Genomic DNA, 22488 nt, shown 5'->3' on the forward strand with positions numbered 1-22488 from the left:
CGTCGGGTTCGGCGAGGCCAGTGTCAGGGGGAAATCAGACACATGCCACCAGGCACATCAGTTTGTGAGCGGTTATTTAATGCCTTCGTCCCCCTCCACCCAGACAGGAGAGGAGCGACAGCAGCTAGCTCCCTATAAAGCTGAAAATGTGCTACAGCCAGGCGTTGTAAATCAAATGTTCAGTATTTTTCCGACAGGGGAGAAATGAACAAAACATGAAAGGACTCCGGCAGCTTTGAATAAACACTATTAATGGATTACGTTATTATTGATTAAGGCACTTCGGAGACCTTTTTACAATGTTACTGCGCCACTCGGAATTCGCCCATACTGGAATTTCATTTTTAGTCTTAATATTAAGCTTTGTCAAACCGAGCACGGTCCATTTCTCAAAACCTTAGCAGCTACCTTATGCACCTTGAATAGTGGTCCTTACTTCGGATGTTTTACCTGTACGATTTAACCTCGCGTTTCGTCAGTCTGAGGCGTTGATTAACGCCAACAAGGCACATTCACCTGTTTGTGAATTAATCATTCGCTCTGATCAGAAGATATATCAGCAAATTATCAATGCAAAGGCTGTTTCTCTGGCCGAATTTGTGGGAAATTCCCTCAGTGGAACAGATGTGGATTAAATAAACTATTTGAAGCCACGTCCCAGATTGTTACCTGCTTCATTAATTGCGTTAGCTTCCCTGCATATGAACTTACCCCAGTTTCGAAACGCATGTGCAGTGTTTATGGAATCATTGCACTCCAGAAATGAAATGCAAGGTGCCTTCGTCGTATGAATATTAATTGGCCATTAAATTAATTTTTGCAAATGCTTACAATTTCCATTTCTGTTGATGAAAAATAATGTATTTGATCCTAGCTTCGGCGCAGTGTGTTTTTCACATGCCGTTTGTGTTGAGGTATTACTTTCCAATAAAATCATGCACGAGATGTTACCGAGGCTTCAGGCTTGATGCTGATACTTGCTCAATATTGTGTTTGCACCAGCCTTCAAGCTGTAGAGGCCTTACTGTACCCAGGCCAGATAGATGGAACAATCTATTGCAGAGTTACTGCAGACTATTACACCAAGGACTTGTCATGAATTGTACACAAGAAAAATGATGAATGTAAATGGTTGGTTTAATTGTCAGAGGCTGTTCCAGATACTTTTCCTGTTGGGATACACATGCCCTGGTTAATTTCTGTTCATCTCGTTTCCCAGGGAACCTGGTGGTGTTATCTGTGAGCTGCCAGCCCAGTCTTGTAAGAGAAAGCAAACGAAATGGGCTGATCATTGACGCAAATGAAAATCTGGTGTTTGTTGTCTTTTTTTCAATCCGGCTTTTGGTGGCGGGGTGGGGGGAGGGGGTGAATCTAATTTTAATTCAGTCTGCCAATATGTTTCCATTTCTAGTAATTGCATTGATCAGGAAGTAATTTACAGGATGAAACTACGCGAGCTCCTCTTAATATTTCCCGGTGATCAGATTTAAAGGGTCAGCGGGTATTAAAGTCCTGGATTACATGCTGACTAATTCGTGAAATCATTATTTAAACAGGATTGAGGGAAGTAAAGGAGTCACCAGGAGTTTGGAAGGCGAATATGTTTACCCTTAAGCAGGGGAAAGAGTTGTACATTTTACCCTACCTTTAGACAAATCAATCCAAAAAAAAAAAATACTTGTACTTGCACAGCATTGTGGATCAGTATCTTTATAGTGGTAACTGGGGAGACCAAGAAATAGCTGAAAGGATAACGAGGGGTTAAAGTGAGCGACCTGTGACAAATTATATTAACTCTTCCGCGAGGCATTCGGAGTTTCATTTAGTTACTTCTCTAGAGTGGCATCAACGTCCCACCAGTCTGTGTAACAGCATGTGGAGATACGCATTAATGTGAAAAGGCCAATTTTGTGTTTCTTCAAAAACATATATCGGCCAATATCGTTGTGCTTTTTTAAAAAAAAAGAATCTCACATTCCAGGCAAAATGATCAGGGAGACCTCGAACAAAGTTAAAAATGCCACAGAACAGAGAAAATAAATACAGTTCTGATAGTAAATTTGAGGGCATTTTACTTGAAGAACCACATTTTAAAAACACAATCAGATATGAAGAAAAAAAATGGTTCACCTTAACGATTAGCAAACAAAAGATTATCCAGACCAACCATGATGCATTAATCTAAGTATATGATGAAGCCGGGTCTTATTTCGAGGGAGAAGAGTATTTTGTTGATGGTTCTGAAGGTACTGGGGAACTCTGAGCGAATCAGTTGGACAATTAGTGATTGGGGAGTGATCCAAACTATCCTTAAAATACTCCTGACCTTGCATTTATTTGAACGCCCTCAAATAAAAATAGTTTAAAAACAAGGGCGATGCAAAAATGGAAATTATTGAAATACAGTAGGGATTACACTTTTTTTTACTTGCATCCAATTTCCTTTAAAGGTTATTTTCACTCATTCTCTTGTTGTTTAAGGTTTGCTTTGAGACTAAGTGTTTACCTTTGCAACTCTTTAGAACAATTTAAGCCAGACAGATCTCAGTTGGTACCTTTTCCGGCGTTAAAAGCATTTGATGTGCAAATTCAAAAGCCAAAGGAAGGCAAATTTAATTTTGTGTTCAACTTTTCTTTCAGAACAGATTCATTAACTAAAGGACCCATTATATGATTATAAAGCATTATTTAATGTGTGTGTGGTGAGGGGAGAATAATAAAGACCCATATTTTCATTAGTGCGCTCTCAGGAGACGAGCCTAGGAGAGCCTCATGGGCGTGTTGTTGTTGTTTTTCATTAGTACATAACAATTCTGCTGACAAGTTATCTAATCCAATTCCTCGCCTATCTCCTCGGTTTCCCGAAGCATTTAAAGATTGGATCGTGGCGGTGTAATAAATAAAATGTAATTGATAAGTAGAACGTAGTTCAGCAAAAGGTAATTACTCGGATTGATATTAATGCATCCATTCTGTTGCAGGACCCAGCCTAGATTTGGATTGTAAAATGACTCAAGAGAGTCTCTCGAAATCAAGGTCGATTTCTATTTCTGTATTGACGTCGTTCGGCTTTTACACGCTGCAGACTGGGGAGCCACGATGTGCACTTTGCGAACGTCCAATTCGATTCGCCCCTCTGATCCTGTTCAGTACTTCTTCCCGAAATCAATCAGTTGCGTGTGAAGTGAGTGCAAGAAATGAATGAATGCATTCTGGTATTCATGCAAATAAGCTTGAGGTCCTGTGACCAGCCAACACTCGGAACCCTGCCAATTAAAGTGTGTTGGTAACGTTGTAAGGATATTAAACATTGAATATGAAAGGGCCATCTTGCTCCTGTTCCACAGGAGGTGAAATCGTGTTTTGGCCAGAGCTCACCAAAGGCCTATGACTGCTCATCAAGGCTCTGCCCGGCTATTCACAGCCTCGGTGCCCAGTTGGACTCGGCTGAAGCGGCCCACCGCCACCCCAAACATCATCGCCTCCCTCCAGCTCTAATTCAGGCCTGCCTCCACTGAAAGCCTTATCCATGTCCCTTACCTACCTGGTAGGCTTCTCCAACGCGCTCCTCCTAGTCTCTCTCCCAAAATGCAGCCTCTTTCCTCCTTTCCTGAAACTGCAGCTTGTACAGAACTCCAGGCCATCCTGCCTTGTAATGAGCTCCTCTCAATGAGCCCATTCGCCCTGACCAAGACTGGCTCCCTGCTACTTCAAGCATTATATTTAAAATAAAAACAGAATTACCTGGAAAAACTCAGCAGGTCTGGCAGCATCGGCGGAGAAGAAAAGAGTTGACGTTTCGAGTCCTCATGACCCTTCGACAGAACTTGAGTGAGTCCAAGAAAGAGGTGAAATATAAGCTGGTTTAAGGTGGGGGTGGGTGGGAGAGAGAGAGAAGTGGAGGGGGTTGGTGTGGTTGTAGGGACAAATAAGCAGTGATAGAAGCAGATCATCAAAAGATGTACATTTAAAATACTCATTGTATTCTCACCTCATCCTCCATTAGCCTAGCATCTCCTGCCACGTCCTCTGATTTGACCTTTTTTGAATCCTCTCTCCTGCACCACGGCCGGCAGAACTTGGTCCTACTTCCTCGCCAAACTCCCTCTCCTCCCTGAAACAAAAACAGAAAATGCTGGAAAAATCAGCAGGTCTAACAGCATTTCCACAGATGCTGTTAGACTTGCTGAGATTTTCCAGCATTTTCTGTTTTTGTTTCAGATTTCCAGCACCCACACAGTATCTTGCTTTTACCCCCTCTCCTCTCTACTTCATTCTGAAAAAGCTGTCTTTATACCAACCTCTGCCATCCTTCTCCCATTCTCCAAAGCCCCATTGCCTCTGCACTTCACCATTAAAGATCATCTCAGAACTAATAATTCCAACTAATATTTTGGTCATCCTGTCCATCTCTCCCACCAATTATTCCCTTGTCTATTCCTATTTACCTTTTACTCACCCCATTTCCACCCCCTTAAAGTGGATTGGGGTATTTTCTATGCTGAAGGCATTAGATAAATATAATTTGTTTCTTCTGATTTGTTTAGGATTCTCAAGAAAAAAAAACTCCACGCTTCAAATGGTTTCGTTCAACAAACATTTTAATGTCCACCCTTTGAGGCTAATTAGCAGTTAATCTATTCAACAAGTGTTTTAAAGTAGGCATCTTCAACCTAACATGCAGCATTCAAATGTCAGGGCCACATCCTATTGATTAAACTGTACAGGAAAGCAAAGGTATTTTTAAAAAAATGATTTCTTCTGAAGATAGCTCCTTTTGTATTTGACATGAAGTTTGTTTAAGCCTACTACACTCTATTCAGACACATGCTGTGCTTTTCAATATTTAAGCAATTAACTGGTGCTGTCCTGTACATTTAATAATTATAATTTCCATTAGCATTAATGTGTTTAGAAAGCAATATGAAAATATTTAAATGTATGTAACAGTGGTAAACATATTTCCCTTCAATTATATTAAGTACAAAAATGAAATGTAATTCAACTCGCACATTAAGGAGTGCAGTGATATCATGGAATTTCATTGGCAGGAGGGTGAGATGAAATTCTGTCCCTCTAGTATTCTAAGTTTACAAAAATATATTCCTATACTGTATTCTTAGAATTTCTTGGCAGTATAACAGAATAATCGGAAAATAAACCATAGTTTTAAAACTAAAAAAATTAAACTGCTTTAGCATTTCCCGAATCAGCCTTGTTTGTCGCCATCTCCAAATTGATCCTTCTAACCAAGCTTTTGGTCACCCCTCAGCCCCCATAGTTCCATAGCCCTTTCCTTATCTATTTGTTTTTTTCCTTCCACCACCATTCATGTACCCAACTCCAACAACCATAAAACACCTGAAAGTATTTTCTACATTAATGCATAATATAAACACGTCATCTGACATACTAACATCATAGAGACATCTTTTATCAACTCAAGCTGCTGAAATGATTTCCCCCAAAAACGTTTGAAGGTTGGTGTCAAGTGAAACTTCCCTTGCCAAAACTGATAGAAAATCAGCTTTTTATTCCAGCATTTTGATGTGTTGAAAATGCAATTAAAATGTGCAAAAGACACTTTCATTGAATTTTACCACATTAATACCTACCACAACAAATTTAAGACATCAGCTTTCTGATTTACCTGTGATCTACTGGCAGCACAGCTTACCTATCACATCAGGAAATTATTTTCGTTTAGACGAAAATAATCCACATCCTTAATCCAAAAAGCAGCAAAATCATTGTCTCAGTTACCCTTCACTTGTTGAAAGGTTTCAATTTAGATCAAATAGACAAATCCAGGTCATTTTGGAATAAAACAAAAAAAAAGAGCGCGACAGAATGGTAATAGTGACAACTGACGAGGTGAAGGAACGTAGGTGGGAATGTGTTAAACAGCAGACTACGTACAGTCAGTTGGAAGATACCCTGAATCTTAAAAGATATCACAAGTAAGCAGCCAACAATCTCATTACGGAACAACGATCAAATTACAACTTCTTTTTGATTCTGGCGCATTCTGTAACTGAGCACAAAATTGTATTCACCCGTCAAAAATGCACAACAGAAATTCATACTGAAATTGTTTGCTTATTTTCCGGAAACTTTGTTGCAATTTGAAGAAATATTGTGGAAATTGAACAATGGTGACTGTACTTTTATACAGTCATAAATAACTTTTGGATCTCCAGTCAACACTCACTGGGACGCTGAGCGTGATTGTGCATTGCTGGAGGCAACCTGGGCAAAAACTCCTCCTGTTGAAAATTTAATGAAAAAGTTCTGGAATCTCAAAATGGGAGTTTTAATCTTGTACTCTACTTTTTCATCAAAATTACCGACAGGAGAAATTTCACCCTCTCTCTCCCTCCTCCAAAATAGGTCCACAGACATTGTTCAACATATATCGTAATTTGTGTTATCTAACTTTTCATTTTGAGTCAAAGAATACTAAAAAAAAAAATCAAGGATTCTTAGTACAGAATTGTGGACGAAATGGTAAAACAGCTTACAGTGAAAGGGGAAAGCAAAAAGTTTGAAAGAATTTAAATCCACAATGAAAATTTAGACAAATACAAAGTGGAATTTAATCCTCAATATTCTGTACAAGTTGCATCTTAATTGTTTCCAGATTCTGGTTTAAAATACCCTGAGCAGGGAGGAAAAACTACATTCATAAAGCAACTTAGAAGAGATTGGAGTACTGAATCACAAGTATAGGATTTGAGGTTTCATCGTTGTCAATCAATATAAGGAATCAAACACTTGTTCAAATCCTAATTTAATAAGTGAAGTATTAAGTTCTATTCAACATTGAAACAGCAATTTATAAGGACAAATATTATTAAACCCATTCAAAAAGTGAAAAAAAAACTGAAGAGATCATTTTTGATAACACTGTCTGAAGGAATTGAATGAGTTCTGGACATTTAATGTCAACTTTCATTCTTAGTGTAAACCAGGCTTAGCATTTTAAATAAAACTTTTCTTACACAAACTAAATATAGTATATTCTGAACTAGCTTAGTTACTAATGCTCTTGCCTGAATCAGCAGATTGTGGGTCAAGCCTCCCTACAGGCTTTTAGCTCAGGGTACAGTACTGAGGAAGTGCTATACTATCAAAGGAGTTGAGACATTAGACCTACGCTCCGCCATTCAAGTTGGTGTGAAAACAACATTCAAAGAAGTGCAGGAGGTTCTCCCAATGTTTTGTCCAACACTATAAAAAACAAATGATCTGGTCACTGATTCATTTGATGCTGGTGGACTTTTCTTTATGCTTAGATTGGTTACTGTCCACATAAGAATGACTGGACTTCAAAAAGTAATTCACTAGTTGCAAAACACTGAAGAAGTGATAAGGTGCTACATAAATGCAAGTTCTTCCTTTTCCCTGTGTTACTGCTGGGATCTCAGAATAGGCTAGTATTGGGGGCATGGAATTTTCATACTATGCCTACTTCAACTGTGGAAAAAAGCACAAGCAGTTCAACTGGAGAGCACATTTAGCAATATAAGACCTGTGTGAAGTAGAGGCAATGGGGCAATGATAAATTAACAAAAAATGCCTACTGGCATCACATTAAATCTCATTAACTTAAAGTGGATTCTTCCATAGCATTATTTTATCTTACTGGATAATCCAGTGCCCCATTTTACAGTCTGTAACTTGAACACATGTTCTGACTACATTCACCCATTCCCCTAAAACCAACTCAATGTAATGAAAAGACATTTTTACAAAAATAAAAAGAATGCTTTTGGTTTATGATATTTGTATGAATCTAGTTCTTAACTGTTTACTAATTATTAGTTATTAATTGGGTAATGCTAATTAAACATTTCCCAGGCTACCAAACATGTTTGGTTCCAAATAAATCAGGTGATCAAAAAGTGAAACATTTCAAATATCTTAGGATTAAAAGTACAGTAATTTTCAGGGAATGGAAGTTAAGTGCAATGAAATCACAGATTTAACTTGACACACTGTAGTCTTAAAAGTCCATTTCCATTTGTGAGGTCAGTAGCAACTTTTCAACATTAAACCTCCAACAAAAACGCTAGTTAAAAATCTTTCTTCTATGTCACTGACTAAAAAGTACACATTTCTAGCAGTTTCAGTAAGAAATTTTATCCCTGCAGGGGAGAAAATTGAAATCAGTTCTGCAATTTCAAGTTTTCTTTTTGTTGTCACAGATAATTCAACCTTTTCTATTAAAATTATTGCATTACATAGCAGCAATTAAATCCAGCACTCAGTCACACTGCTGGCATGAATAGCAGCAGCACCAGGAATGTTCACCGAAATTCTGATTTCAGTCTCCAAATTCCGTCCCCGGATGCATTTCTGTGGAAAGTGCACAAGTTCCTGAGCAGTTCTCGGAAAACAGCTGTCTGTGCAGTGGATAACTTGGGCTGGAACTCCTGTAATATCTCAGCAGTCGTGGCTTGCCCGTCGCTGTTAGCCTGGAATGCAATGAAGTTCCGCATTTCCACTAACAGGTCGTCATGCTCAGTTGGAACAGGAGGGGGCGCCGCCGCCGCCGGCTCGGAGCTCTCGTCACTTTCAAGCCTTTGGAACAAAGTTAAGTGATTCCTCGCTCGCATTTTGGCCAGCAGCGAGGAAGAGGATGGAAGCATACGACTCGCCTCCTCTTCTGTTGCAACACCACTGAAATGAGACCTGGCAACTTTGTCCTTTTCAATGACAGCAGCATCCTAAGTGGAAAAAGTAAATCAAAATAGTAGATCTCGTTCAAATAATCCATGGCCCACTTGGGTCATTAAAGAAAGACATTATGACGTGCAAAACATGCAAGCTAAGAAAGCCAAAAAAGTGAAATCTTCCTCAAACCTATCACAGAAGATAAGGGGGTGAGTCACATTTCTGATATAAAACATGAAGTTGATGCATAACCATTTACTTCTAGTGACTCACTACAAGACTTAATTCAAAACTTATCCAAAAAATATTGTAACTGTAGTAGTAAAAGGTGCAGCTCACATTACTCTGATTACAAGGCCTCTAGCATGGTAAGTGTATCAGCAACATCCAGCTGCCCAACATTTAATGCCGTTGAAATGTTACACTCTGCTGTATAACACAGCAAAATACAAAATGGTCACTTTAAATAAATATTCTGTTTCTAATAGCGAAATCAGCATTTAAATTGTACCAATACTGCTTGGTGAAGGTATGCTAGCTACTTCAAACTGCTAATTTACAGATATCTCAGCACACTACTTGCTTGAACTAAGGTCAGCTCAAGTATCTTTTATTATATAAGCTCTTTAGGTTGAATTACAAGCTCAAGTATGTTTATTCAATAGCCACATACCACTTAGCATCATTGCTGAATACGGTGACCACTTAACCTACTGATAATCAGCTGTCCAAAAAGACCCTGAAAGTTATGGGCCAAAGAAAACAAAAGTTGCAGCATAAGTTACACTAACTAATTATCCACCTATTTTATCAGGCACTTAATGGAAGCAACATTCTTTCTTAACACTTCAATACAGATTAGGCATGGGCATCAAATTTCTACATCTTTAGTAGACCTAAAGTGAGATGCTTCTGTTCCTCTCAGTATAGAAATCATTTAAATTTAACCTATGGCTAAATTACCTATGCTTTTCAAATATGAATTTAAAGCTTGTTTGGTCCAATATCAGTAACGCTTTATCCTATCAAAGGTGGCTGTATCAATGTAAGGTGCCAAGGCGTGCCACATAAAGGTTTAAGGAATAGAGGCCAAATCAAGAAATAAAGGGTGGGGAAGGAGGGACAGAATAATGTTTTTGAGGCGCAAGTGACTCTGATGATGGACAGGATGCAAGGTGTCAAATTCAACTTCACAACTGAACGGAACAAATGGTCTTAGTTGTCAGTGTCTTGGAGGTTAATTTGCTTTCTTTCATTGCATAGTTGACAACCATAGTCCGACTGAGGCTGGTTGCCAAGATTGTTGGTCCAGGAAAGGATAGAGGCTAGTCTACTAATAAGAGGGTAAAGGAATAACTTTTGCCCCTTCCTCTGATCTTTAGCAGAATCTTTAGGACAAAGTAGAACAGTGCAAAGCAAAGAAATGCTTGTAGAAGATACTTAAAATGCTTCTTTTACTTTTTATTATGCTACCTTAACAGTGTTTTATTTGTGATCTTTTTTAACCAGGACAGTGATTTTTCTACATTAACTAATTTTACAGTATTATGACATTACAAATTTAATTTCATGCGTTACTACGAACCAAAGTCAATAAAAACCCTGAATATACTAAGCTACTGCCATCAATAGTTAGGTAGGGTAGCTACTCAAATCCTAACAACAACTATCAATTGCACAGTGGGACAATGAACACTGGTTAAAGCGACTGTTATAAATTACTTGAATTTCACATTACCTCAATCTTCAATTAATTAACAGCCCAGTAATATCTTGCAAGCATTCTATTATTCTATATTATTAAGCAATTAGTCAAAATCATGTCAACTATACCTTGCATTTTTCTGGAGTGGATTTGGAAGAAGGGCTGCTAGTTGGAAGCAGTGGGTTTTTCTTCTGACCAAATCTCAGCCTAAGACATGAGAAAATGGTGTAAGATTTTGAACTTCCAACATACATTTTTTAAAATGGTAACTTGTATAATGCTCACACAGTATGTTACTAGTTTCCCTTTGAATCCATCACATTACTTTTCCTGTTCATATAAACACTGTTTACACAGGGATGTTACACTCTGCTTTAAATTCCATAAGTCCACTCAACTTAATCAAATTGGTACTGAAGTTACATTAAAAAGTAATTAACATAAAAGGAGGAAATAGGTAACTGAAAGGGTCAGATGGTTACAGGTTTTTTTCCATTTGATGTCCAAACTGACATAAAGGAATATAAATATATAAACATCACAATTAATCAAGACTGTCTATTAAAGTAGATTTCAATGCTGCCTCTCAAAATCAGCATCAAAAATGCCTCCAATGTCAATGGAACCAAATTCTGATCCAATCTCTCTCAGCCTTGCACGTTTAATACATCACAATTTAGGCTAGAGATCATTCTGTAACATGTGAAGCACTTGTCTTGCATCCTGCATGGCATTAAAAATGGTTTGGTACAATACTAAACTGGAGACAAGAATTTGATTTGTGGAGTTTTTCCTGTAGACACACCTCAGTTGTACTTTGAGGCTAAATCCATGAATTGTTATTTTGTACTGTGGTAACATTCGTTACTTTAGTTATTGTGTTTTAAAATATTTCTCTGCAACAAAGATGGAAGAGCTGGTGGATAAGCAAAATCTTGAAAGTGCTGTTCATGTGCATTAATTAGAGGTTTAATATATTGTTTCTGCCATTTTACTACACAGAACAAAATTAAAAAAATAAAGAAAATGTAGTTTACAAGTTAAGCAACTATCAGTAAAAGTGGCCATGAAGGTTTTGAATCGTCAGAAAAATGCAAACTGTTCACTAGTGTCTTTTAGTTAAGGAAACGTGCCATTCTTATCCGATCAGGCCTGCTTGGGACTCCAGTTCCAAACAAACACGGTTAACTCTTTAAATGCCCTCTGAAGTTGCCTAAGAAGTCACTGAGTTGTATTAAACAACTTTCAAGAAGACCCAACATCGCCTTCCCAAGATAACTAGGGGTAGACAATAAATGCTGGCCTTGCCAGTGACACCCACCTTCTGAGAACAAATCATTCTACATTAAAAAACAAGCTAGACTAAAACAAAAACTAAACAAACTTCTTTTGTAAAAATAATGCTCCTGCTAATATCGTACTTTATACCAGCTGATGTTCCTGGCAGCTGAGTGCCGCTGATCCTGGATGGCGCACCAGAGGCACCTAGCCAATGCTGTCTTGAGGCCTTCAGTGCTTTCAAAGCCTCCTGAGCAACTCGATTAGCTTCTGCTTCAACTAATACATAATCAGGATTGGATGACTCCATAATGACATCATGCTTCATCACACTGTGGATTCCTTTATGAATCAGAAAATAGAACCAAATCAACTGTGTCAGTTGCAGAATGGCTACCAACATTACGGCATTTATGCTGTGAATTAAGCTGGACTGTCCCCTGCTAATTATGACTTTTTATCCTCCCACTATTATTAACTTCTAATACATGAATTAAATGCTGTAAATGATAGAAGTAAAGATGGAATTAAGGTGTATTATAATACAAATCAACCAACATCAGATTCATAATAATGCACTAATAATTTGCTCTCCCGCTCAATTATATTTGTAAAATTTAACCACAGTGCTAAGTAGCCTATTTACTTATCTAACAGTGAGCCTACTAAAGCTACTTGGAACATCTGATTCAATGTTATCATGTGATGGAAACCTTAAGAAACTGGAATTTGTTTTATTATAACACCAAAAATCATCTTATAAGCATGTAAACGTACGAACAGATTTACCAGATTTTTTGAAGAGCTTTTCCAACACATAATCGTCACTCTGCCTGCAGACTTCCTTTTCCTTTTGTTCCTCCTCACTGTCCTTCCTTTGCATTTTCTGCCTCTTTACCAAGTGAGGAATACGCTCGCCTTCAAATTTTGCATCTCTGTTGCGTTTGTGTTTTCTGTGTTTGTGCTTATCTTTATGTCTGTTGACTGAAAGAGCATCACTCTGCACAACCTCAGTTGTTTGATGTTTTGTTTTAGACTGGTGTTTATGACAAAGTTTATGACTCTTGTCAGTTTCAACCAAGGCAGTGCCAGCTGTATTTTGCGATGTTTCTGAATTCAGAGTACAGTGTCTGCTGTCCTCATCCAATACATTTTGTCCTAGTCCGTGCTCATGATCAGATAGTCCAGCTTTACTGATGGATATAGAGGTTATTGATGTTTTAAATTCTGCACTATTAGAATTGCTATCAGCTTCCTTATGCACAGAACTGGCAGGCCGACCACTGCCCAAGTTAATATTCAAGCCATGATATTCTGTCTCTGAACTCTTTGGAAATTCCTCATCTTTCATTCTTTGGTTTACCTGAGTAACAGTTTCACCACTGCCAAAAACATTGCTCTCTTTCACTTCATTTTGTGAGTGAACAGAAAGACTTCCTGGCTGTTTTTTCTCCGAATAGCACTGGGAAGGCAAATCAGGTGGTAATTTGATATGTTTGCTGGCATCTTGGTTTGATGGTGAGACGTTTTTCTTCCATGGAGAACCTGAGATTTTCCCAGTTTTCTTTCTGTGAGTGGTAGGCACATGAACATCTGAACCTGTGCCTAACCGAGAACAAACATATATTGAGAGTTGCACTAGTCCGAGCCTATGTGATTACATTTCAAAATTAATCATTTGCTGTAAAATGATTTGGGACATTCTCAGACCAAAAAGAACAAAATTTAATTACAAGCACATTTTTCCTCAGCAAACTCCGAGAATCCTGCTAACAATTTCTGTCATCCAAAATTGGCTGCTGGGGTCACCCTGTTTCCTTAAATATCAGGTTGTTTGGTTCCCTTTCAATTACCCACCATTCCTCCCATTAAACATGTCGATTCAGCCTATCATCCACCAGCTCTTGGAGAAAATTAACAAGTCACAACTTGAGAGTTAACACTATCCATGCCAATCCTCAGTAGTAGCACTCTCAACTTTGAGCCAGGAGGTTATGGGTTCAAGTCCCATTACAAAATAGCGAGCGCAAAACATGGACAGATGCTGCAATGCGGTACTGAGGGATAGTTGCACTGTCAGAGGTGCCGGCTTTCAGATAACACATTAAACCTAAGTTCCGTCCTCCTTCCCAAGTGCACATAAAAGATCCCATGGCGCTATTTAAAGAAGAGCAGGGGAGTTCCCCTCCAGTATCCAGGCCAATATTTATCCCTCAACAAGCACCTAAAAGAAGTTTATTTGGCCATTACCACGTTTTGATTTGTAGGAGCTTCCTGTCCGCAAATAGGCTGCCATGTTTCCTACATTACAACAGTGACTACCCTTCAAAGGTACTTCTTTGGTTGTTAAATGCTTTGGGACACCGTGAGGTTATAAAAGACACTATTTAAATGCAAAGTCTTTCACTCTTTCTTTAACTGTGGATTCATCAAGCACATTCTTCTCTAAAGAAATAAGATGAGGGACACCAAGTATGGTGAATTACAATCCGGGTGCTCCACTTCTTAATGCATTACGTTCTGCTCATTAACTTTAAGTAGGACAATACCTGCAAAAATTGCACTTGTTTCTGTTTCCTGAGAGCCATCTAGGCTGCTTAACGTGAAAAGCTCAGTGAGATCATTAGATTTGAAAAACCGTCTCTGCTTTGGGTCTTTCAATACTCGATTAGTCAGGAACTGCTTGAAAATTTGCCTATAATGAAGTGAGAATTACATAATTCAAGAAACCACATACGGAAAGATTTACAACTTCCTCTAATTAATTTAGCAATAAAAAAAAATTAAAATCACATGCCTCCTTAGTTAGCTTCGGAACCGCATAGCTCCAGAACAAACATGCATTTTAAATGTAATCACATAACCTTTCCACAACTCTTACACAATTGTGAATTTATTACATTTTGAAACTTTCATCTCCCAATGCTGATATATTAATCTCAGATAAAAATGGTTAAATATGTAGAATATTACTAAATAATTACATGCAGGAAGTCTCAATTTTCCCATGGTTTCACAAAAAGTCGACACGTATTCGTCCACCATCAATTTAATATGGCCTTTTCTATAAACATTACGCTTTAAATCATATTGTGGTTGGGGAGGGGGAGATGGTGGTGCTCCAGCAGGTGTTCATTTTTCCCATTATTTAGCATAAGAACTAAGGGGTTCTTGCTAAGAAACATCATTTAAATATGACAAATGTGTTAATAGCAGGCTATGCGAAAACAAATCACTGTAACAGCCCCATCAGTACATAGGGTCCAATGTTACTCAATGGTTTACTTTTCACTAATTTCACAAACTAAACTTTTTTGCACTTAGTTGTAATTTTGGTTTATTTTACAAGAAGGGAATCAAACTGCAGAGTGTAAATAATGAAGGATGGTTGCAGGAAACCAGAAATATAGAACATGTACAGCTGGAACCTGAAAGAGAAACACAGGTAAATATTTCAACTGGGATACTCAATCAAAACCTTTAGTGAAAGGGGAATGGCAGGTAGAGTGGGCAAATCCATTGGCTGTTCATGTCTGGGACCTGAGTTCAAGTAAAATTTCTTCTTCCTGCTGTTTTTAAGGGTGATAAGTTAAAAGTGTTAAGCCAGGCTTAATTTGGTTGCTCGTGAGCATGAACTTACAATTCAAAACCACTCCTAACTTAACGTTAACTGGTAATGTTGTTCAGAAACACTATAGCATGGTGGATATGGAATATGAGAAACTATTACTCTCATAATAGGGGCTGTTCTTCTGAGGCTGGACTCAACTACTCTGGTAACCTAATAGAAGGTTCCTGAAAGGTGAAGAGTTCCAGTCCCCAGCTACAACATCTCTTATCTTTTAGGATTGTTTGTAGGGATCCCAACTGAAATATTAATCTGCCCACCTCTTTCGGAACAGGTTTTCTTGCCGAACATTTTCAGTGTTTTCTCATTTCATTTGCATTTGTGTTTCTCTATTCATGTTTCTCTTTTATATCGCTATATGGATGAATGCAGAAAAATGAAATTGTATTTATAACTGAAGAGTACTCAGTGATGGGGGGTGGGGGGGAGAGAAAGGATTGAGAGTCAATGTCTTAGTGGTCGCCCAGTGTGAAATTAAAATGTTCCTGCTTGCTAAACCATTAAAAATAAAACAAAATGTTTCCTGGGCTAATGCACAATGTTGGCAACATCAACTGACAGTTTACAAAGTTTAACATGACAGGACAAGTCACAAAGCCATTCATTCCCCATTTTGGGCAGACCTGTGGTAGATCTTTTCTTCAATCGATCCGGCTGTCAGTAACCTGTAAATAGTAACTTGCTTCTTTTGGCCTATCCTCCAGGCACGCTCTCGGGCCTAAAACAATGAGCATTTAGTGATTATTATCCACCAGTTTCGCCACCGCTGAGCAAAGCACTTCAGAATCAAATGCCAAACATGGAAAGGGCAAGCGCAATTCATTTCTTTAAACAGCTACAGTTCCAAGTTATACATTTTTTATTGCTGAAACGATGAGCATTTATTACAGGGAAACATTCTACAAGTAGGGCAAAGGTTTAGTCACATTATAGTTTAGTTAAAATTTGTTACAGCCCCACCTGCACAAAGCAGTCATATTGCTAGAATTCCAGCAGTTTTTAATTAAGTTTTCTACAAGCTTTATACTCGCTGTAATTGCTGACAGCTGAACAACCATACTGCTACACCCAACCACATGTGAATCGGCCGAACTTGTAGGCAACATTTTATTTCAGGATACCCTTAACGACAGCACAAAGTGAGCTGTTTAGTGTCAGCATTGGGTCAGACATTTCAAAGCAATTCAGATTATTTCAATATGTACTGTTCTTTCTCAGGCATGAAATCTATCACATTCTCTGTCCCAACCAGAACAATTTAAAACAGCATTGCCACCAGAGTACATGAGGTAATAAAATGCACAGATTGCAGATTTTAGCTGCTCTCAATGTAACACACTCAGCTTGCACTTATGAATATACATAATTGCTTAATAACTGCTCTAAATGCACATGCATGTACGTGGTGTTATGTTGAGTACAGATGAGAGATGAAAGCACTGTAACGATTCAATGCTGTTTGCGTTGACACAAAGTAAAAAGGGCCCACCTGTGTGTCAGTGCTCGGGTTCCAGTCAGGGTCGTAGATAATAACTCGGTTTGCTCCTGTCAAGTTAACTCCCAAACCACCAACTCTAGTGGTAAGGAGGAAGATAAATATAGAGGAATTCTATAACATGAGAACAGATTTTTGTTTTTAAAAAATTGTTTTTAAAAAAAATGGCCTTTTTTTGCATAGAAAAACAAATGCAAACTTGGCAAGCACTAACAAAAATGCATTAATGCAGCACAGGAATAAGCATGAGCAATTTTAAAACAAGTTTTTACCTCATTGTATCTAGAAATGAGCGGCTGTCTAGAACCTACTGCAGTTGTTCCATCCATTTTAAAATAAGAATAGCCTAGATTTCGTATAAACACCTCCAAGATGTCCAACATCTAGTAAATAAAGGGAAAGAAGTATGTTTATTGGGTTCCTGGATGTATAATCTTTATGCAAGTATATATCCATCTCTAGAAAACAAATGAAAAATTAACATTACCCACATTTTTAATATAGTATCTGCTCCAAGCAACATACATTGAGAGCAGAATAAAAATGCATTATTTGCAACAGGGATACATACCCGACAGTACATTATAATGACAGAGAAATGTAAATATGCAGCAAGATGGTTTTTAATTTTAGGCCTGCTTTTGTTCTAAACCCAAATGAAATGACAAGTATCTGAATATTGATCAGTTAAATCACAGCTGAAAATGTGCCAAAACTCATTTTAAGCAGCATTACCTGGCATTCTGTCAACTCTTACACTGCTACATGTACAAGATCTTTGGCTAATATTTAAAATACATGCAAGTCCTGGCATATGAAATGTGAATATATTTTATTTTAAAGAATCTATAAAAGATACAGTTTGCCATAAACTCAGCACCAAAAAGTGGGGGGGGGGGGGGGGAAGGATTAATTTCAGTTATGAGTTGGAGAGTTAAGAGAGGGATTAGATTTTAAAATAGAATCAAAACAATTAGTACAATAAACGCCTGACATCTTGCTTTTGTGAAGAGGTTTTAATAAGTGAGTTTGTTCTGCATTATATAATTGGCAAAACATCTTAGTATCTCTGTTGAACATGCTAACCTGTCGGGATTGAGAAAAAAGCAGTACACGATGTCCTTGTTTGTACCACAGTTTTAGCAAGGCATCGACCACGATCATCTTTCCAGACCGCTTCCAATACCCAAAGTGCTCTTCTTCAGTCAGCTGCTCGTCAGGTACCCCCTTCAGAATCTTGGGGCCACCGGAAAACAGGTCAGGGTGATTGCAGATCTTTCTGAGGGATATCAGGCCAGAGAATACCTATATTTAGGTGGGTGGGGGATTGGAAGGGGAAAGATACTAATCAATGTCTTGACTGTTTGTTCTACTATCCAAACATTAATGTGTCTACGTAAGAACATTAAGAACTTGTGCGCAAGGGGCCTCTGCACACAACATTGGACCGGGTGAGTAGGTGGATGTAGTCTGTTTGGACTACACATGTGTCCAGTACTGATAATAAGCAGCTTTTACATCACAGCACTGAATGGGGTTCCTTAGTTATTATCAAACACTTGAAGCTCCATTTTTTGTAAGCATTCACAGATTCATATTAAAGTTAAAGATGAGCCTGTCATTGCTTCTGCAGTACACAAAAGAGGAAGTTCACTATCCTTAACCCCACCCCTCCCCTCCCTGAAGTCAGAACAAGCTTCCTTATTGAATATACAATAGCAGCAATATCAGACCTGCATTTCTCTGTTGAGAATCTGATAGACTTCCTTGGAATCTATAAACTTTTGGTAGACTTCACGTTGTTCTTCTGTTAAACGACAAAACAGGACCTACAATAAAAGTTTCAGAGTCAGTTTTCAGTTTTCTTTACAGTGCTTATTAGGATAACCCTGTAACTTGTGGTTAATGCTTTTGTACAAAAGGCTCCATGACTAAAAGGTTACTTTAATTTCATCATTCAATAAATGAAGTGTTGACAGGAAATATGCTGTTTAGTTCAAAACTTAATAGAATATTAACATTAGCAGTAAACTGACAGATTCAAGAACAGTCTAAAGACAAGCAACATAAATTCAGAACCAAGTGCAACACTGCAAACTTCTTTATGCTCAATGAAAAATGATCCGTATGACCGGTGACTTTCAAATCAAACGGAAATGCCCTGCTGATCAGACAACTTAATGCCAAACCACTTAGATCACATTCATCAATCTGAATGCCTCTTTGTCCTTGTTTAACCAACAAGATTCACAAACAAAATTAATTCAGATCAGTGTGTAACTAACATAATACAAGATGTGGATTTTGGATCAGGTTTGCAGTCGCTAGTTCTCTTTTTGTTTTGCGGTCTCGCCCACTCCTAAAAGGTTTATTTTCCCCGAGTCCGCATTTATGAAAAAGCCGGCAGACAGTGTACCAGCAATGGTTTCTATTGTCATAACTTTACTTTTCTATTTATTTTTTGGCTGGGTGTGAATAAAATACTAACATTAAATTGTGAATGGCAGGTGACAAGCATGATTCCAATTTAGCTGTGGTGACTGTCATCCTAATTCCAGATCACTGAGATGTGTGAATGTATCCTGTTAGATGAAGAACGAACCAAAGAGCAGAAGGAAAACCCAAGAGCAATGCATGGAGCAAATTCATGAGATCCCCTACATTTCCACTGGGTCATCAATCACCACCCCCCCCATAAATTCAGAATATATTAACCACACAGGCATAATAATAGCTCCTGCAATAGGTTCTAACAATAGACCACGAATGGCCAGGAATGGGGAGGAGTGGGATCCAAACCCCAAGAAAATTTTTTTGGCTCATCTGGTCAGTATACCACCCTCCATGATGCAAGGATTAAGGAAGCACAAGGGCACCTCACAGGAATAGTAACCTGTAGACCTTGAAAATTCTGTGGATCCACTACAAAAGAAGTGCAATCCTTTCAATCGCCTGGTATATTATCTTCCGATACAAAGACACGCAAGGGCTGGTTTACTCAGTTTATATTATCTACGCACCTGCCAACACTCTTCTGGTACCACAGAATATTACCCATGAAGCTTTACAAGCACAAAGCAAATTGGTGGAGTTTCAACTTTAGCAAACTGCAGTTAGCAATATGAAGCAGAACAGATGTCCTCCCATTCATTCTTTGAAATATTAATGTTTCAGTTCTGCCCCAAGCTCTCTCTCAGGGCTAAGGCTTACTTGATAGCAAAATTGACAAAAAGGTGGAGCCTTCCTTTGTCTCTGTAGAAGAGGGAGAAAAGAGAGAAAATGCTGCACTGCTATCAAATGAAAAGCATTCTGTTTGGAAATTTGGAAAGATTTGGAAATTTTCAAAATAATACATTCTTCTGATGTTTTCAAAGAACATTACCAATCGCAAGGTAAAAATTCCTGCTGTAGCTGATAATATACTTGGACTTTCTCCACCACCACTTTCTGATTTATTCTTAGGATGTGGGCATCACTGGCAAGGCCAATGTTTATTACCTGTCCCTTGTTGCCCAGAGAAGGTGGTGATATGACAGAGTGACTTGCCAAGCCACTTCAGAGATGAGTTAAGGGTCAATCAAGTTGGCAGGTCCTTGCCCAAAGGACATCAATGACCCAGCTGGATTTTTATGACAATCCAACACTTTTTACTGAAACCAGCTCTTTCAAATTATTTTTGAGACTGAATTTATATTCTAAAATTTCCAGGGTAGGATTTGAACTCATTCTCTGGATTACTAGTCTAGGCCCCTGAATTATTAGCCGAGCAGGAACGCACAATGGGCTTCAGGAAGTATCTATATCTTTTTATGAAGTGATGATGAATGTTATATCTACAGTATAATGCAACAGCATTACTGAATGAAGTGTCGTGCATTATTGATGAACACTCTACTTTCTGATTAGTTCAGTCTTTAGCTTCTGCTTTTATGCTAATCACTAGTTGCTCTTTGCAACAAACAACTTTGCTGGGATACATTATTGCCAATTCTTAAAAAACATATCCAAAAAAAAGACGACACTAATCTTACCAATTGCTAGTTGTGTGCGCAGTGTGTTTGACATGGAAATACACGATAGGCTGCTAATTAAAGAATAATTCCCAATTACAAAAACGGGCCATTAAAGTTATTGGAATAAAATTAAAAACAATGCACTTCCTCTTTAATTCAACTATAACTTATACAGGTAATTAAAAATTCACAGGGCACAATTTTAAAAGCACAATCAGCATCTGTGCTCGCAGATGTGGAATGCTCTTGTTTTTTGTGTGGTAGGACTGAAATCTTTTGTTATTTTGCATTCATTTCCCCTGCTGTGCTTTATGATGGCATTTAAATATTTAATGTAGCTACTGTCACACCAAGCTCAGGGAGAGAAGGACCCAATGAAGTTCTGGAGGTCATTCCTCCTAAATATTTTGGTCATCTGTTTTTTAAGCAAACCAGCCATCATCTGGGACTCTTGTTGCACTGTGAAACAACAGTACTTTCAAATTGGATTAGCTGTTAACTTTAAAATTAAGATGGTGCAGCAATTAATACCATACTCCCAAAAGTGATGCAAAAATAATCAACTTATTAATTCTGAAATCTCAATAACTCAGTGGGTAATTGCATACATAAATTGTGGCAGAATGTCAACAAATCAGCAAGATCCCAGGTGCATTCCCTGTACAGTGCTGTCAAATAATCTGAACCAATGCAATAACTGGTACAATAATTGGCCAGCACCCCCTGCTAAGAGCAGGAAATTTCCATTTCCAGGCAATGGGGTAGGGCATTGCAATGGGGTAGGAATGCAGAGTGCCCTCATTATGCTACAATATGACAATACTCGGATTACTGAACTAGGGATGGCCTGGCAGAAATTTATTTCTAGCCATTAAAAACCCTCAAGTTTTACTCACCTGTTCATTCTTGTCTGGTAATGCCAGATTCATTTTTACATCTGCTTTTATTCGTCGCAGCAAATAAGGATTTATGGTGTCCCGTAAAACACAAGCACACTTATAGGCAGTTTGCACCTGAGAACATTTCAGAATAAATTTTAGAAGGATACATATGTAGGTCGAATAATAATAAACCAGCAGGGACACATTTACGAAGAGTAGTTAAAGCAAAAATGTGCTTTGAGAAAATCTAACTCACCACTTAACAGAGACCTTAGAAATAATATATAAGTAAGTTCATTTTAAAAACACATTATGAAGACATTTTATTGGGCACAGCAAGAGTAACAAATTTAGTGTCAAACCGGTCTCTTGTATGTTTATTTAGCCAAATTAAATCGAGAAATAACGCACGTCAGGTAATTAATACTGCAATATTAACTCATATTAACTATAATAATCTTCCAGCAGTACTGATTCTTCTAGTGGCAAATGTGGCTTTTATGTTTAATTCTTAATGATACCAGTGCTCCGTTATACTAATGTTTGGATCTATGTATAATGGCTTAGACTCAACAATATAGTTCAGAGCTCTCAGGAGGACATGAAATGGAAGTTTTATTAGCTGTGCAAGCCTTACCCTCAGGGAAATGGCCCTTTCATCATGGTACGTTATCTTTGTGTCTAATCCTATATTAGCCCAAATGCCATTTATCACTAATCTGAGTGGTCTAAGGATCAAAAGGAAACCTGCAGGAGGCCTGCAAGATGCTACACAATACAAAATGATTAGTGCCTATTTGCCACTACATAAG

The 22488-nt window shown here is 38.1% G+C and overlaps 1 protein-coding gene across 3 annotated transcripts in view; it reads right to left on the reverse strand.

Moving 5' to 3' along the window:
- Window positions 1–4583: 4583 nt before the first annotated feature.
- The window catches only part of ercc6 (excision repair cross-complementation group 6), a 52359-nt gene continuing 34454 nt past the window's right edge, over window positions 4584–22488 (reverse strand). For all 3 annotated transcript variants that reach the window (XM_041176180.1, XM_041176179.1, XM_041176178.1), the window contains 11 exons: window positions 21692–21808; window positions 18516–18611; window positions 17869–18087; window positions 17055–17165; window positions 16777–16896; window positions 15911–16005; window positions 14209–14354; window positions 12449–13264; window positions 11803–12001; window positions 10510–10588; window positions 4584–8729 (listed from right to left, as the gene is read on the reverse strand). In XM_041176180.1, the coding sequence (XP_041032114.1) occupies window positions 8310–8729; window positions 10510–10588; window positions 11803–12001; window positions 12449–13264; window positions 14209–14354; window positions 15911–16005; window positions 16777–16896; window positions 17055–17165; window positions 17869–18087; window positions 18516–18611; window positions 21692–21808 (2418 nt within the window). In that variant the 3' untranslated portion in view covers window positions 4584–8309. The remainder of the gene's footprint in view (window positions 8730–10509; window positions 10589–11802; window positions 12002–12448; window positions 13265–14208; window positions 14355–15910; window positions 16006–16776; window positions 16897–17054; window positions 17166–17868; window positions 18088–18515; window positions 18612–21691; window positions 21809–22488) is intronic.

Source organism: Carcharodon carcharias, chromosome 28 (assembly GCF_017639515.1).
Source record: "Carcharodon carcharias isolate sCarCar2 chromosome 28, sCarCar2.pri, whole genome shotgun sequence".
Taxonomy (NCBI): Eukaryota; Metazoa; Chordata; class Chondrichthyes; order Lamniformes; family Lamnidae; genus Carcharodon; species Carcharodon carcharias.